This window comes from Brachypodium distachyon, chromosome 2 (genome assembly GCF_000005505.3).
Source record: "Brachypodium distachyon strain Bd21 chromosome 2, Brachypodium_distachyon_v3.0, whole genome shotgun sequence".
Classification (NCBI taxonomy): Eukaryota; Viridiplantae; Streptophyta; class Magnoliopsida; order Poales; family Poaceae; genus Brachypodium; species Brachypodium distachyon.
In genome coordinates this window covers 44951072-44963598 of record NC_016132.3, presented here as the reverse complement: position 1 = coordinate 44963598, position 12527 = coordinate 44951072, and the positions used below count along the sequence as shown (strand labels likewise).

Sequence of the window (12527 nt, the reverse complement as noted above, 5' to 3'; positions counted from 1 at the left end):
AGCCCACGCCGGTGAGGGATCGAGGGACCGGTGGTGCCGTTGAGAAGCACGGAGGAGGAAGCCGTAGACAGAAGAAGTGAGATCCAGTCTCGCTAGCGCGTAGGGAAGCCAATGCGCTGAAGGAGCTCGAGGAGGTAATCCCAAAAGACGGAGTCGAAGGCCTTGGCGAAGTTGAGCTTTACAAGGAGAGCCGGCTTATTTTTTCAGTGAAGAGCCCCGTGCCGCGTTTCTAACGAATAAGAAGTTATCATGAATGCACCGGGACTTAAGGAAGGCGCTCTGAGAGGTGGAGACGAGATCGCCCAAGAGAGGCGCCAGGCGAAGGGCAAGCACTTTGGAGAACAACTTGGCGAAAGAGTGAATTAAGCTAATCGGCCGTAGGTCGTGCACCGTCTGAACCTGCGCTTTCAGAATCAGACAGATGAAGGCCGAGTTGAGGGTTGCAAACTTCCCCTCTGCAAGTCGGAAGAGGTGGTTGAAGGCGGCAAGGATATCCAACTTGATGATGTCCCAACAAGAGCGGTAGAAGGTACCGGTGAAGCCGTCCGGGCCAGGAGCTTTCTCCGCAGGGGAGGCTTTGACGGCCTCCAAAATTTCAGCCAAGGTGAACGGATTGTCGATACCTGCCGGAGCGAGCATCGACATATGAAGCTCGTCCCACACAATAGAGCGGGAGCGGCGATCGTCGGAGCCTAGAACAGAAGAGAAGTGTTGGTGCAGGGCGAGCTCCTTGTCGTGGTGGGAGATGTGAAGACCGGAGTCGGAGGCGACTTGATGCAGAATTTTTTTCTGACGTCTAGCATTGATCTTAATGTGAAAAAACTTGGTATTGGCATCCCCCTCTTTAAGCCAAACCTGACGAGACGCCTGCCGTCTGCGGGCACGCTCGACGGCAGCGAGACCCAGGATCCTCACCTTGAGGGCACGCCGAAGATGGAACTCAAGTGACGAAAGAGGACGGCAGTCTTGAGCTACGTCTAATTGGAGAACGATTTCCATCGCGAGGTGCAACTGGAATCGGGAGTTGCTGAAGATGCCTTTGCTCCAAGACCGCAGTGCACGGGCAGCCCGCCCCAGCTTGACTTGGAGGCAGTGAAGAGGGTTGATCGATTGCACATCCTCGCTCCAAGCGGCAAGCACGACGTCCCCGAAGCCAGAATGCTGGGGCCAGAAGTTTTCGAAGCGGAAGCGTGCCTTGCGTGGCGGCATGCTGAAGTTGGCGAGGAGGAGCGGGCAATGGTCAGAGTGCGCAGTGGACAGGGCGTGGACGGCGCATGGCGAGAACAGAACATCCCAGGCGGCGTTGCAAAAAATACGATCGAGCTTAACTAAGGTTGGCTACTCCCGCTCGCTGCTCCACGAGAAAGGACGGTTGACATAGCGCAGCTCGAAAATTTCCGCCTGGTCAATGGCCGCGGGAAACTGGCCCATAAGGCGACGGCACAAATTGAGGTTATTTTTGTCGCGAGCCTCGTAGATAAGGTTGAAATCACCAGCGATGTTCCAGGGCTCCTGATGACGTGGGGAGATATCCTTCATGTTCTGGAGGAAAGCAGGCTTGAGGGCGTCGTCTGCCGGTCCGTACACGGTGGAGAGAATGAAGGCGATCCCGGAGTGGAGGAGGGTGATAGTTGCGGTAATCGAAAAGCGAAGAACCGTCGGGTTGGAGATGGCCACAATGTTGGGGTTCCAGAGCAGGGCAAAGCCCCCTCTCGTGCCATCAGCCGGCAGGCAAATGCATGAACGACGAGAAGGGCCGACAGTCTTGCAGGCGAAGGCATCGGTGAAGGCAGCCAGCTTTGTTTCCTAAAGACAGAGGATGCCTGCATTTGATGCCGACGCGATCTCACACACGGCAGCACGACGAGAAGCATTGTTTAGGCCGCGAACATTCCAACATAAAATTGGACAAATGTTGTCACTCATTGGCAAACAGAAAAGAACTCTGAATAAATCGACGACGAGCAGAATAGCTAATACATAACTCCGTCCAGTCATACATGAGGAGACGATGCCTAAACAAACAGCCACAAAAAGATCGTCGGAGAAGAACGGACCACACATCCCAACATAACACACGAACTAGCCGGCAGAAGGCCGGACGTCGCCGAACTACAGTAGGATAACTAAACATGGGAAACTAAGTCGTCGTAGTGGCGGCATTGACGGCTGAGGCCTTGGTGGCGGCGCGGTGTAGTGCGTCGCGGTCGACCCTGGTGAGGACAGCAAGCCTGTCGATGTCGACGGCGGAGAGAGGCTCGCGGAAGCGTGGCAGCCACAGCGTCTGCGCCCTTCTCGTCCTGGTAGATGGTGGAGAGCTCCTTGGCGAGGCGGATCGTAGCACGTTGAGCCACCGGGGTCGACGACGCCTTGCTGGCCTGACGAGTGCTGCGCCGCGGGGTGGCCGAGGCCACCGCAGAAGCCGCCGCAGGAGGAGACGCCCCAAGGATCGAGGCTGGCGGAGCCGAGAACAGGGAGCAAACCAGGTCGTCGAAGGCCATCGGGTCCGGGGTCGCGGTGACGATGGTGGCCGCGTCAGCACGAGCAGGTGCATGCTCGCCGCAACCCGGCGAGGAGGCCGAGCGGGGAGGGACTGAAGGCCCTACCTGGGCCGAGGCCACGCTTTCCCGCCTCCAGCGCGGGGAAGGCAAGCGGCGAGGCCATCTCCTTGTCACAGAACGCGTCGACCTCGTAGGCCATGGGGTCGATGTCGCGCAGGGACCAGCAGATGTCAGCGAGCTGCTCCGAGGCCATCAGCTCCGCCAGAGGGTCTTCGCTGGACTGCGACGTGGACTTGGTTGGCGACGCGGGTGGCAGAACAGGCGCAGTCGGAGGAGGTGGCAGTAGCGCCGAGGCCACCGCGGCTAGGTCCAGACGTTGTGGCAGGGGACCGTGCGCTAGAAGCGGAGGCGGCGGTGGCAGGGCCTCGCAGGAAGCGAGTGGGGCCGATGGCGCGGAGTCGGCGTTGTCGCAGCGACGATGGCGGACCGGGGAGCAGTTGCGGCGGCGTGAGCCTCCTAGGCCAGTGGGAGCCGGGACGACAGACTTGCCGACGAGGCCGTGCGTCGGGGCAGGGTCGCGATGCTGACGGCGGTCGCGGTCGTCGTCGTCGCCGGCATCACCCCGGCGGACAGGGGGCGGCGCGATGTGGCAGGGGTCTAGCAGACGGCGCCGAGCACCCGAGCGAGTCTCCTCCCCGTCCCGGACACCGAAGTACTAGAAGTAGGGCTGGACGGCGGGCAGCGGCGCAGCCTCCGTGCTGGAAGGCATGCGGGCGCTGACAACAGTCCAATCCTCCACCAGATCGATATGGATCAGAGCATTGAAGTGGTTACCTTCAGGAGCAGGGGCGACCTCACGACGTGGAGGGGAGTAGCCATGCATCTCCTCAACGCGGCCGGCGCCGTCAGGGGAAACGGTGAAGGTGTGGGCGCTGGGAATGCGATCCAAGCTCTAGCACCACACCTAACAACTGAAGAGCTTGGTGGTGTCCCTGGCAAAGGTGTGGCTGTCCAAGCGGTCGATGATGACGTGCGTGCCGAGGACCGACTGAATTCCCTCGACGCACCAGAGCTGCAGAGGCAACTTCTCAATGCAGAGGCGCACGTGCAAGGGGTAGGTCTGAAGGGTGCCGTGGTCGGATTCACGCCATGGTTGTAGGAGGAAGGGGGTGCCGTCGATGTCGATGCGCCCGAGAGAGACGGCACGGTCGCGGTGGGACGGGTTGTCGAAGTGGATGAAGAAGTCCTCAGGGTGGTGCTTGGTGACGCGCAACGCATGCGTCGGGACGGCCAGGACCCGCTCCATCTCCTTGCCGACGAGGATCGGGCTGGTGGCGTGCAGCAGAGTGACAGCCTTGACAAGGACGCCCCGACTCCGCAGCGAAAACACCTCCTGCTCGATGGCGCGGGAAGCCATGACGATGGAGTGGGTGGAGCCCGGGCAACGCGGCGCAGGCTTGGGGATGAAGCGGCTCAGCATGGCGGCGATCGGGGGCGGGGCCGGGAAGCGGAGGCGTTGGTGAGCAGGCAGGCGACGGTTGGAGGCAGAGGAGCTTCCCTTACAACGCCCTGAGTCAGTCGCCAGATGGCCCCACGCGCAGTTGGCGCGGTGGTGGTCCTTGCTAAGGCAGCGGAAGCAGCGGCCGCGGAAGCGCCTTAAGAAAGCCTCGCGGTCGTGGGGAGTGCTGCGCGGAGCACCAGGCGGCGGCATGGGCGGCGTGGGGCGCCGGTCCAAAAGTGTAACATCCTAGAATTTCCAATTCTGGAATGTTAAATAAAATAATTATTTTAAATAAAATATTGCCTTTGGAAATATTTTGGTTGTGAATTTCTGAAAGATTTGAAAAAATTTAGGACTTATTTAAATTTTTCCACATCATGTTTGAATATTCAACAAAAGAGTGGATTAATATGACTATCCAAATTATACAACATGGTTGGGACATTTATATAAGTTCAAAGTATTTTATTTGGAACCATTTGCATAGTATGATTTTGTCCGGACTATTATTCGCATCTTAATAAATCCTATTTTCTTTTTTGAAGGATTTATTAACACACTAAGTTTCCAATTTGGATGCCATGACCATTTGAGAGCATCGTTGGAATATTTGAATCAATTAGAAATGATTCCAACATTTACTTAAATGTTAAAGAGAGGGAATAATATGACTTTCCTAGTTATAAGGTTGGAAGCATATTTAAACATACACCTATGTTTTCTCGATTTTTATTTTGACATGTTATTTGTTTTCGAGAAGAAGCTATCAAATATTCGAGAAGAGGATAACGTGACATCCTCATGTGCAAATGTTATTCCAACATTTATTCCGTCGTTAAGAGTGGGATAACGTGACTTCCCAAATATATATATAGTTGGAAACATCTGCGATGGTTTACATGGTTTGTGATTTGGTGTTATAAAACTATTTGGGAATTTAGTGAACCATACAAATATTATAAGATGTTATTTGGAGTTCAGCCCAATGGGGTATTTAGCTAAGGAAGGGTTTAGTGCAAAGTATGCCAACCCAATATGTTTATTGGAGTTTAAAGTAATTTATGAAACAAAGGTTTCATAATAGATTTGAAAACCTATTTTATGTATTACTTATAAAGTCCTAATGACATTTATATAAGCAAAAGTATTTTTACTTATTTTATTTTGAAAGGATTCAAGTCCCAAAAGTTCACACTTTGGAGGATTTGAATTTACAAATTTTCTGAAGTTTATTTGAACTTATTTGGAGTTAGGAATCAAAAATTATTAATAAAAACAGAAATGAACAAAAAGAAAAGGAAAAGAAAAAGAGAATGGACCGACCCAAATGGGCCAGCCCAACTCACCTGGCCGAGCGCCCCAGCTACGAGCTCCAGCTCATGCTCTTTCTTCCTCCTCTGCACCTCAAGGAAACCACTTCTTCCATATTTTTCTTTCTTCGATTTCTTTCCTTCCCGCACGTCTCTCTCCGAAAAAAAACCACCCCATCAATCCTCACCATCCCGGGAACCGATTCAGAAAATCAATTTGAAGTTTCCTCTCAAAATCGCAGTTTCCAAAAGAAGCGCCCCGAATGCCACCCGTCGACATCCCACACCCGATCTCCCTCCTCGGCCAATATAAAAGGGTTACACGCGCGTCACTTTGAGCCTTTGCCTCTCCTCTCCCATTCCCATGTAGAAAGTTTAGCCTCTAGCCCTCTGTAGATCCCGCACCGTCGACGTCTTCCTCCGCCCGTCGCCACCACAATTGTTGCCGGTGAGCTCTCACCGAAGGTCCGTTTCCAAATTCCTTTCACCAGTGCACTCCCATGACCCCTCCCTACCCTTTTGACAAGGTATTGCGAAGAACCGTCACCGTTGGCCGCGCCGTCCCCGACCCCATGCCGACGCCACGCCCGGCGCTCCGCCCGTCGCCGTTCGGAGACGCTCCCGACCCTGAAAAGCCGTGTCACGATGTCCGCCTCGATGTCTTCCACGGCCCCATAGAATCCTACGTCGACATCATCGCCGTCCTCCTTCAACTCCGGCGAACTCCGTGTCTTTTCCGGTGAGCAACTTTTCAGCCACGGCAGTTTTGATTAGCCATGTTTAGAAGCCCATATCTTTTGACCTGTATATCATTTTCGGCCGATCCTTTCTGTTGTGGTTAGAGAAAGTCCTCCACTATAGGTCAGATCAGTTTTTATAGCCCTTCTTTAAGAACTTCTATAGCGCATTGTCAGCACGTTGTTTCTGGATTAGCCACTTTTCGAAATTCATGTAGGTTGTTCCATTGATCCGTTTGGTTCCAAGCCTTCTTTAGTTCATCAATTAGATCATTTTATACACATTAGTGTACACCTTGTACAACTTAGGATTCATCTACATAGGTGCATCTTCAATCAAAAGTCGTATCTGTTAACACTGTCACATCAGTTAGCTATCTTCGGGAGCCTATATCTTTTGAGCCGTTACTTCAAACTAGATGATTCTTTCTGTCATGTCAAGATCAAATCCAAATATAAGTCTTAGACCTATTTTAACACCTTTACAAGTTCATCCACACTAGTGCATCGTCATTGCAAAACAGTACCTTCAGCAGTTCCCCACACTTGGCCAATTCTAAGCCTTTAGTTACAGAAACTTTGTTATAAATTAGCCTTTTTTGTAAGAATGTATCTTTTGGATCACAACTCCGATTTAGGTTAAACCAGTGTATTTTGAAAGCTTGTTAGATCTAATTTAATTCATCCCATTGGCCCTCTGTCTTTTGAAGCCATTAGCACCAGTAAAATTTTCAATTGGAATTAGTACCTTTTGTCTGCCAGTTTCTGACTAGCCATCTTTGCAAGCCAGTAGCTAATTCTCTGTAGATACTTTTGGGATGAGACTTGTTGGCTTAGCTATTACAATCTTAATAGAATATAGTAGTATACTTTTCATCCCTTGTTCTGTCCTTTAGCACCATTTTCCAAACAGCCAAAGTAGCTAAGTTATAACAGTTCCTATAGACTTAAATTGCAAACTTAGCCACTCTAGTCTTAGCCCTAGGACCTAGAATTTTTTTTAGGGTTAAAGTAGTACTAGTTATACGTTGATTTGGTACTGTTATTGATTGCTTTTCATGTTGACTTGTGTTTGGTGTTCATTTGGAGTTATATATGGAGTTATTTGAATTGTGTGAATTGTGTATTTATATTTGGTTATTCGTTCTCTACGATAGATCACTCGGAGTGCGATTGTAGTGATTGTGTGTCGCTTAAGAAGAATGCTTCAACAATCTTAACCAAGGCAAGTTCACTTTGACCATTATCCCATTATTTTATTATGCACTAGATTTTATTAGTTGCATTGTTAGGGTTATTATTGTATCTATACTAGTTATGATCTCTCCTAATAGTATATGATACCCTTGTCATGCTCTTACCACCAATTGCCATCGTAGTAGTAAAATGCTATGCTATGATAAATATACGAGAGTCGTATTATTACAATGTGAGGTTATTGAATTAAAGTATGGTTTTCCTAGTGTATGGCAAAACAAGTAATTCAATGAACCGTCCTGAGTGGGCTGCTTTGAGGAAGTGGAGATATATGCGACGTCAGGTCTATTTCTATGAGTCGTCTCGCCATTTCTGTGGAAGCACATGTGTTGCAACTGAGGAATGCCACCTGGGGTAGCAGAGACTGGACTAGTTTCCTGTTTAGTAGCTTCCAGTACAGCCACATGGTATTATGGGCTCTGCCAGAATGGATGTAAGAAATATGAACCTGGATCCAAGGTGACATCGGTATGTAGCAGTGTAGGTTGGAACGCGTCCCTCAGGTGGTTTGGGGGAATATGTTCTGAAAATTCCTGTAATCGATGCCGTTGCTACTCTACCCTGAGGACAACAAGGGATTAACACGTCGATTTTTTGTGGGTAAAATGTACCACCTCTCGAGAGTGTCAAACTAAGTAATTAACCGTGTCCCCGGTTACGGACAATTATAAGCAACTAGATATTGGGGCTGTAAGAAAGGTCTTGCTCATTCCAACTTCATAATAAAACGAATGAATTGAACTGGGTAGGAGCATTGATGTTTCTACTCAATGTGCTTAAGTTAATAGGAGCATGGATGTTTCTACCCCGTGTCCAATAGAATTCAAAACTATTTGTTTAAAAATGATAGGATTGAATAATGATGCTTTTGTGCAAATAGCCAAACCCCTCCTAACCAAATTATGCATGTACTTGGTAGGTCCTTATAAGTCTGGTGAATTTGCCAATACATTCAATGTATTGACCACGTAGTGGCTGCAATTAATAATGCAGGTGAATCTGACGAAGAGTGAGGTTCGTCGATGTTATTTGGGTCATGTGCTTACATTCCAACATGCTCTCTCCTCTGGGAGTAGATGAGGCCCATTTGCTCTACCTTTCCGCTGCAGCTTTATGATACAATGATATCATGGTTTTTGAACAATATTTGTTTATGCTGGCCCAAGAGGTCATGCAAGTTTGTAAGTACAATTTAAGTTCTGGATGATAGTATGTAATAAAGTACTTTTGACCTTTCTATCTTGGTATTACATCTTGAACTGTGTGTGCTAGTGAGTCGATCCAGGAACTAGCATAAATAAACACAGAGATCGAACCCTAGTAAGGGGGCGGTCGCTTCAAGAAGCGGGGAGGCACTTCTTCTCTGGCTGTGCCTCGAAACCACCGGTGCCCACGAGTTGCCGTTCTCGGCCGGGAGTGGAGAAGGCTGGGACAGGATGGAGCCGACCACAATAGAAAGAAGGCGGGGGCGCTCCTCGACCTGCTGGACAAAGGGAGAAGGCGTTGACGAGCGGGGAGAGAAGCAGGAGTCCACGGTCCGCGGGGGTCCCAAGGGGAGCTTGCGGGGCGAGGCAGTCGGCGGACCGGCAGACCTAACGGAGGAGCGACCAGCAGATCTCGGAGATGAAGCACACGATGAGCCAGCGGAACTAGACGAGCCAGTGGATTGTGAGCGGTGGCGAGCCATGGCAGGAGAAGGACCAGTGGACGGAGGGGGCGACAGGATGGGGTGGCCGCCACGGCCGGAGTGGCCTGTGGCGCAGTCGAGAGGAGCTCAGCTCAGCTCAGCTCCACTTAGTCCATCGAGTACTTTGCAGTATCCCACCTCGTATGAAATGTAGCAGATCTTATACTTAATGCAATATAATGTGGTCGATCTTATATGAAATATACGAGATCTTGTATGCAATGTAACGTGGTTGATATTTTTTTGAAACGTAACAGATCTATCATGCAATGAGTGAAAGGCAACCACTAGTCTCGTATAGATGGCAGGACAGGATATTTGACGGATGGCAGAGTTGAACAAACAAAGTTACTATTTTTTATGTACCTGCAACAGTTGAACAATAATTAATTTATCCCACGTCTATCATTCTCCAGCCTGCTTAAAACCCTTCTTCTCCATTTGCAGTTTCCACACGGCATCCGCCCCGCACCCAACCCCAAATAAATCGCCTCTATCGTTCCATTCTATCCCTTTGCAAGATATCTCTCGTGGACCGTTATATTCTTATTCCTCCCCGTTGTTATTGATCTTTCGTCGTCGCAGCCGGCTGCTCTTCCCCGCTGGATTTGAATTCCTACGGCCGGTCGCCCTCTGCCGGTCTGCGGGCAAACGACCGGAGAGACGGAAAGTCGATCGAGATCCGCGGGTTATCATCGTCTCCCTGGGACTGCTCCCTGGTGAGTGCCAGTATTTTCTTTCAACCTAGAATTTGACAATATCGATCCCCGCGCTCAACTTCTTGAAGTTCAAACCAATTGCTGTGTGAATCGATTTTTTTAGTTTTACTGTCTTTCTTCGCATTCGTTGAACATGTTAATTAGTTCCGGAAGCTGATTGTACCGTTCACTTGAACGAATTATTGCATCGATGCTGGTTGTTTCTTTGCAGGCGAGAGAGGAGGAAGAAGCCGTTCGTACTGATGACGGACCTGTTTTAGGAAGAAAAGAAAAGGAGAACAATCAAAAAGGACGTGCTTGCCATACCCACAGGAATTTTTCATTTTGCAAACATTATTGCGATGGTTCAACTTAACCTAAGAATCTAAGATCAGTCGTCTCTTCTTCTGTTCATTCAAATTAGTATATTTTTCCCTGCAAAAAAAATATAAAAAAATAGTATATTTTTTGCAGATATATTTTTAAACAAGCAGTACACGCTGTTCTATGGTCAATATTGTGCTGTTTAAACTAAAACCAACCATCTTACGCGGTCTCCAGCCTGCTTAATATATATCAGGGTGACGTGACATTATTTTACTGAATCAGAGCTTAAGTAGTCTCCGTTTTCCAAAACGCCCATGATATTTGCGTGCCCCGGCTCATCGATAATGATATTCGAGGACGACCACGTCCAATGTTTTAGTCTGTACTTCAGTTTGTCCTTCCAGAACAAGTTCTTAAATTGTACCTGCAACCTGCAATACAAAATAAAATCTAAATAATACTCTCTCCGATCCTAAATTGTTGTCGAAATATTACATGTATCTAAACACTTTTTAAGAATAGATATATCCATATTTGGACAAATTTGAGTCAAGAATTTAGGATCAGAGAAAGTACGTAATAATATAGCAGTAGTAGCTTCAGAAAATAGATTTTTGATCGAGATGAGGTTATTGGTGAATTCATGATCATAAAAAACCCAACATCTAGTATTAAGAGGAAGGATACGAAATCATTCACAAATCACAAAGCCATCCGATGGTCCACCATTGATCTATATATGGTTCAGTGGCCCTCAATGCATTCTGTTCTGACGCTGTCAAATTCTGGCCTTTTTGTTGTTGACTGCAGACAAGGCGCCGTGGATCCTCTGATATACTTGAGCGTAGTACGTGGGTGGTTTTTCGCGCGGCGGCTGGTCAATGGCGGTGTCGGCCCGTCCGTACCGGTTCCCCACGCTCAGCGAGGAGGACGAGCCCGCGCGACGACGCTCCGCCGGGTCCCCTAGACCGTCGTCGTGCGGGGCGTGCGGCGCGTCGGCGGTGGCGAACTGCGTGGCGCTGTGCTGCTGCCCGTGCGCCGTGGTGAGCTGCTTCACGCTGGCGCTCGTCAAGGCGCCCTACGTGGCGGGCCGGCGGTGGGTCAGGCTCAGGCTGGCCAACGCCAAGACGCGGCGGACCAGGAGGGGCGCCGCGCTGCGGAACAGGAAGCGGGTCCGGAGCCTGGAGGAAGAAGACAAGCAGGCGGCGGAGGGGCTCGCCGTCGCGCGGGCTAGCAAGGAGTGGTGCGAGCTGGGCCGGCCCCGGCCGGCTGCCGCGTCGGGGTGGTGGGGCAGCTACGGTAACACTCGTGATCATGAGGCGATCGTTAGTGTGGTCGGGGAGGGCAGGCTAAGGGTGAGCGCGACGGAGGAGGCGTGGATGGAGATGTACGAGGTCGGCAACTGGGGGTTCGGCAGGCTGTCCTTCTCGGTGGCCGGAGACGAGGCGACGCAGGAGCAGGTGACCAGAGGCGATACCGAGAAAAAGGATGGCAGTGTTGCTGCGGGGCCGTGACCGTGTTTGTGCCGTGTGTCATGGTTTTGGTCTGTAGTTTTGCACACAACTTCGCGGCCGTTAATTCCGACGGCCCCCGAAATTCAGCTTTCTTCAGATTTCCAACCAAAGCTTCAGATTTTCAACTAAACACATGAACTTGCAACTACTTCCTCCGATCCTAAATTGTTTAAAATATTACATGTATATAGACGTTTTTTAAGAATAGCTTCATCCAGATTTAGACAAATTTGAGACAATAATTTAGAATCGGAGGGAGTAGATTCCAGAAGACGGATCCAATCTAGTCTTGGGGCCTTCAGAATAGGAGGACGTAAGATTTGATTGTCGTGCCGTGTTGAATCCTACAAGAATTCGGAACACATGAATGTGAAATAAAAATTGATTGACTGCACTACTGAAAAAAATGCAAGAACTTAATTACTTTAAGAATTAGTAGGTGTCAGTAGATGTCGACATAGAAACGAAGAACATTTTGCTTCGAAATTGTATCCAAACTAGTCCTTCGAATTAAAGAGACCCTTACAGCTCTTTGGCATCCCTCATGTCATTTCATTTGGTAGAAATGAAATGAAATCCAATTTTTAATACGATTTCATTTGGTCGAATCTGAATTTGGAGTTCAAAAATCATGTTTTTGTGACACATGGATTTATAAAATGAGAGACAAATTCAGAGATGGCTTTTAGTGAAGAATTATGGTTAGTTGAGTGTGAGTTAGAGTGTGATTTCATGGATTTTTATATTGAATTATGTGTCCAGCAAACAAGTCGGTTTCTGGAATACAAAACCAACTCTAGAATTTTAGGTCCAAATAATGGGTGCCAAACGAGCGTCCGTGTAACGTGGTTAGGCTTGTAGCGGATTGTTGTTGGTTTTGAGAATTGGCTCACTCAGGCCACTCCCAATTCTTGTCTCTTAGCACATCATCTTAGGCATTTTGGTGACATGGCAACATCTTAATGATGAAACTGTCCCTTATGCTAACGACGGTC

At 49.1% G+C, this 12527-nt stretch overlaps 1 protein-coding gene across 2 annotated transcripts; it reads left to right on the top strand.

Moving 5' to 3' along the window:
• The first annotated feature begins 9434 nt into the window (after window positions 1-9434).
• On the top strand, window positions 9435-11737 carry LOC100833064. Of its 2 annotated transcripts, none has more exons than XM_003566879.4 (2): window positions 9435-9712; window positions 10829-11737. In XM_003566879.4, the coding sequence occupies exon 2, from the start codon at window positions 10900-10902 to the stop codon at window positions 11530-11532; it is 633 nt and encodes a 210-aa protein (XP_003566927.1). In that variant the 5' UTR covers window positions 9435-9712; window positions 10829-10899; the 3' UTR covers window positions 11533-11737. The 2 variants fall into 2 exon arrangements, with proteins under 2 accessions (XP_003566927.1, XP_024314117.1); XM_024458349.1 differs by having other exon boundaries at window positions 9924-11737.
• The last annotated feature ends 790 nt before the right edge of the window (window positions 11738-12527 follow it).

Coding starts and splice junctions, on each gene's coding strand:
- LOC100833064 (XM_003566879.4), top strand. CDS start 10,900: ATGGCGGTGTCGGCCCGTCCGTACCGGTTCCCCACGCTCAGCGAGGAG.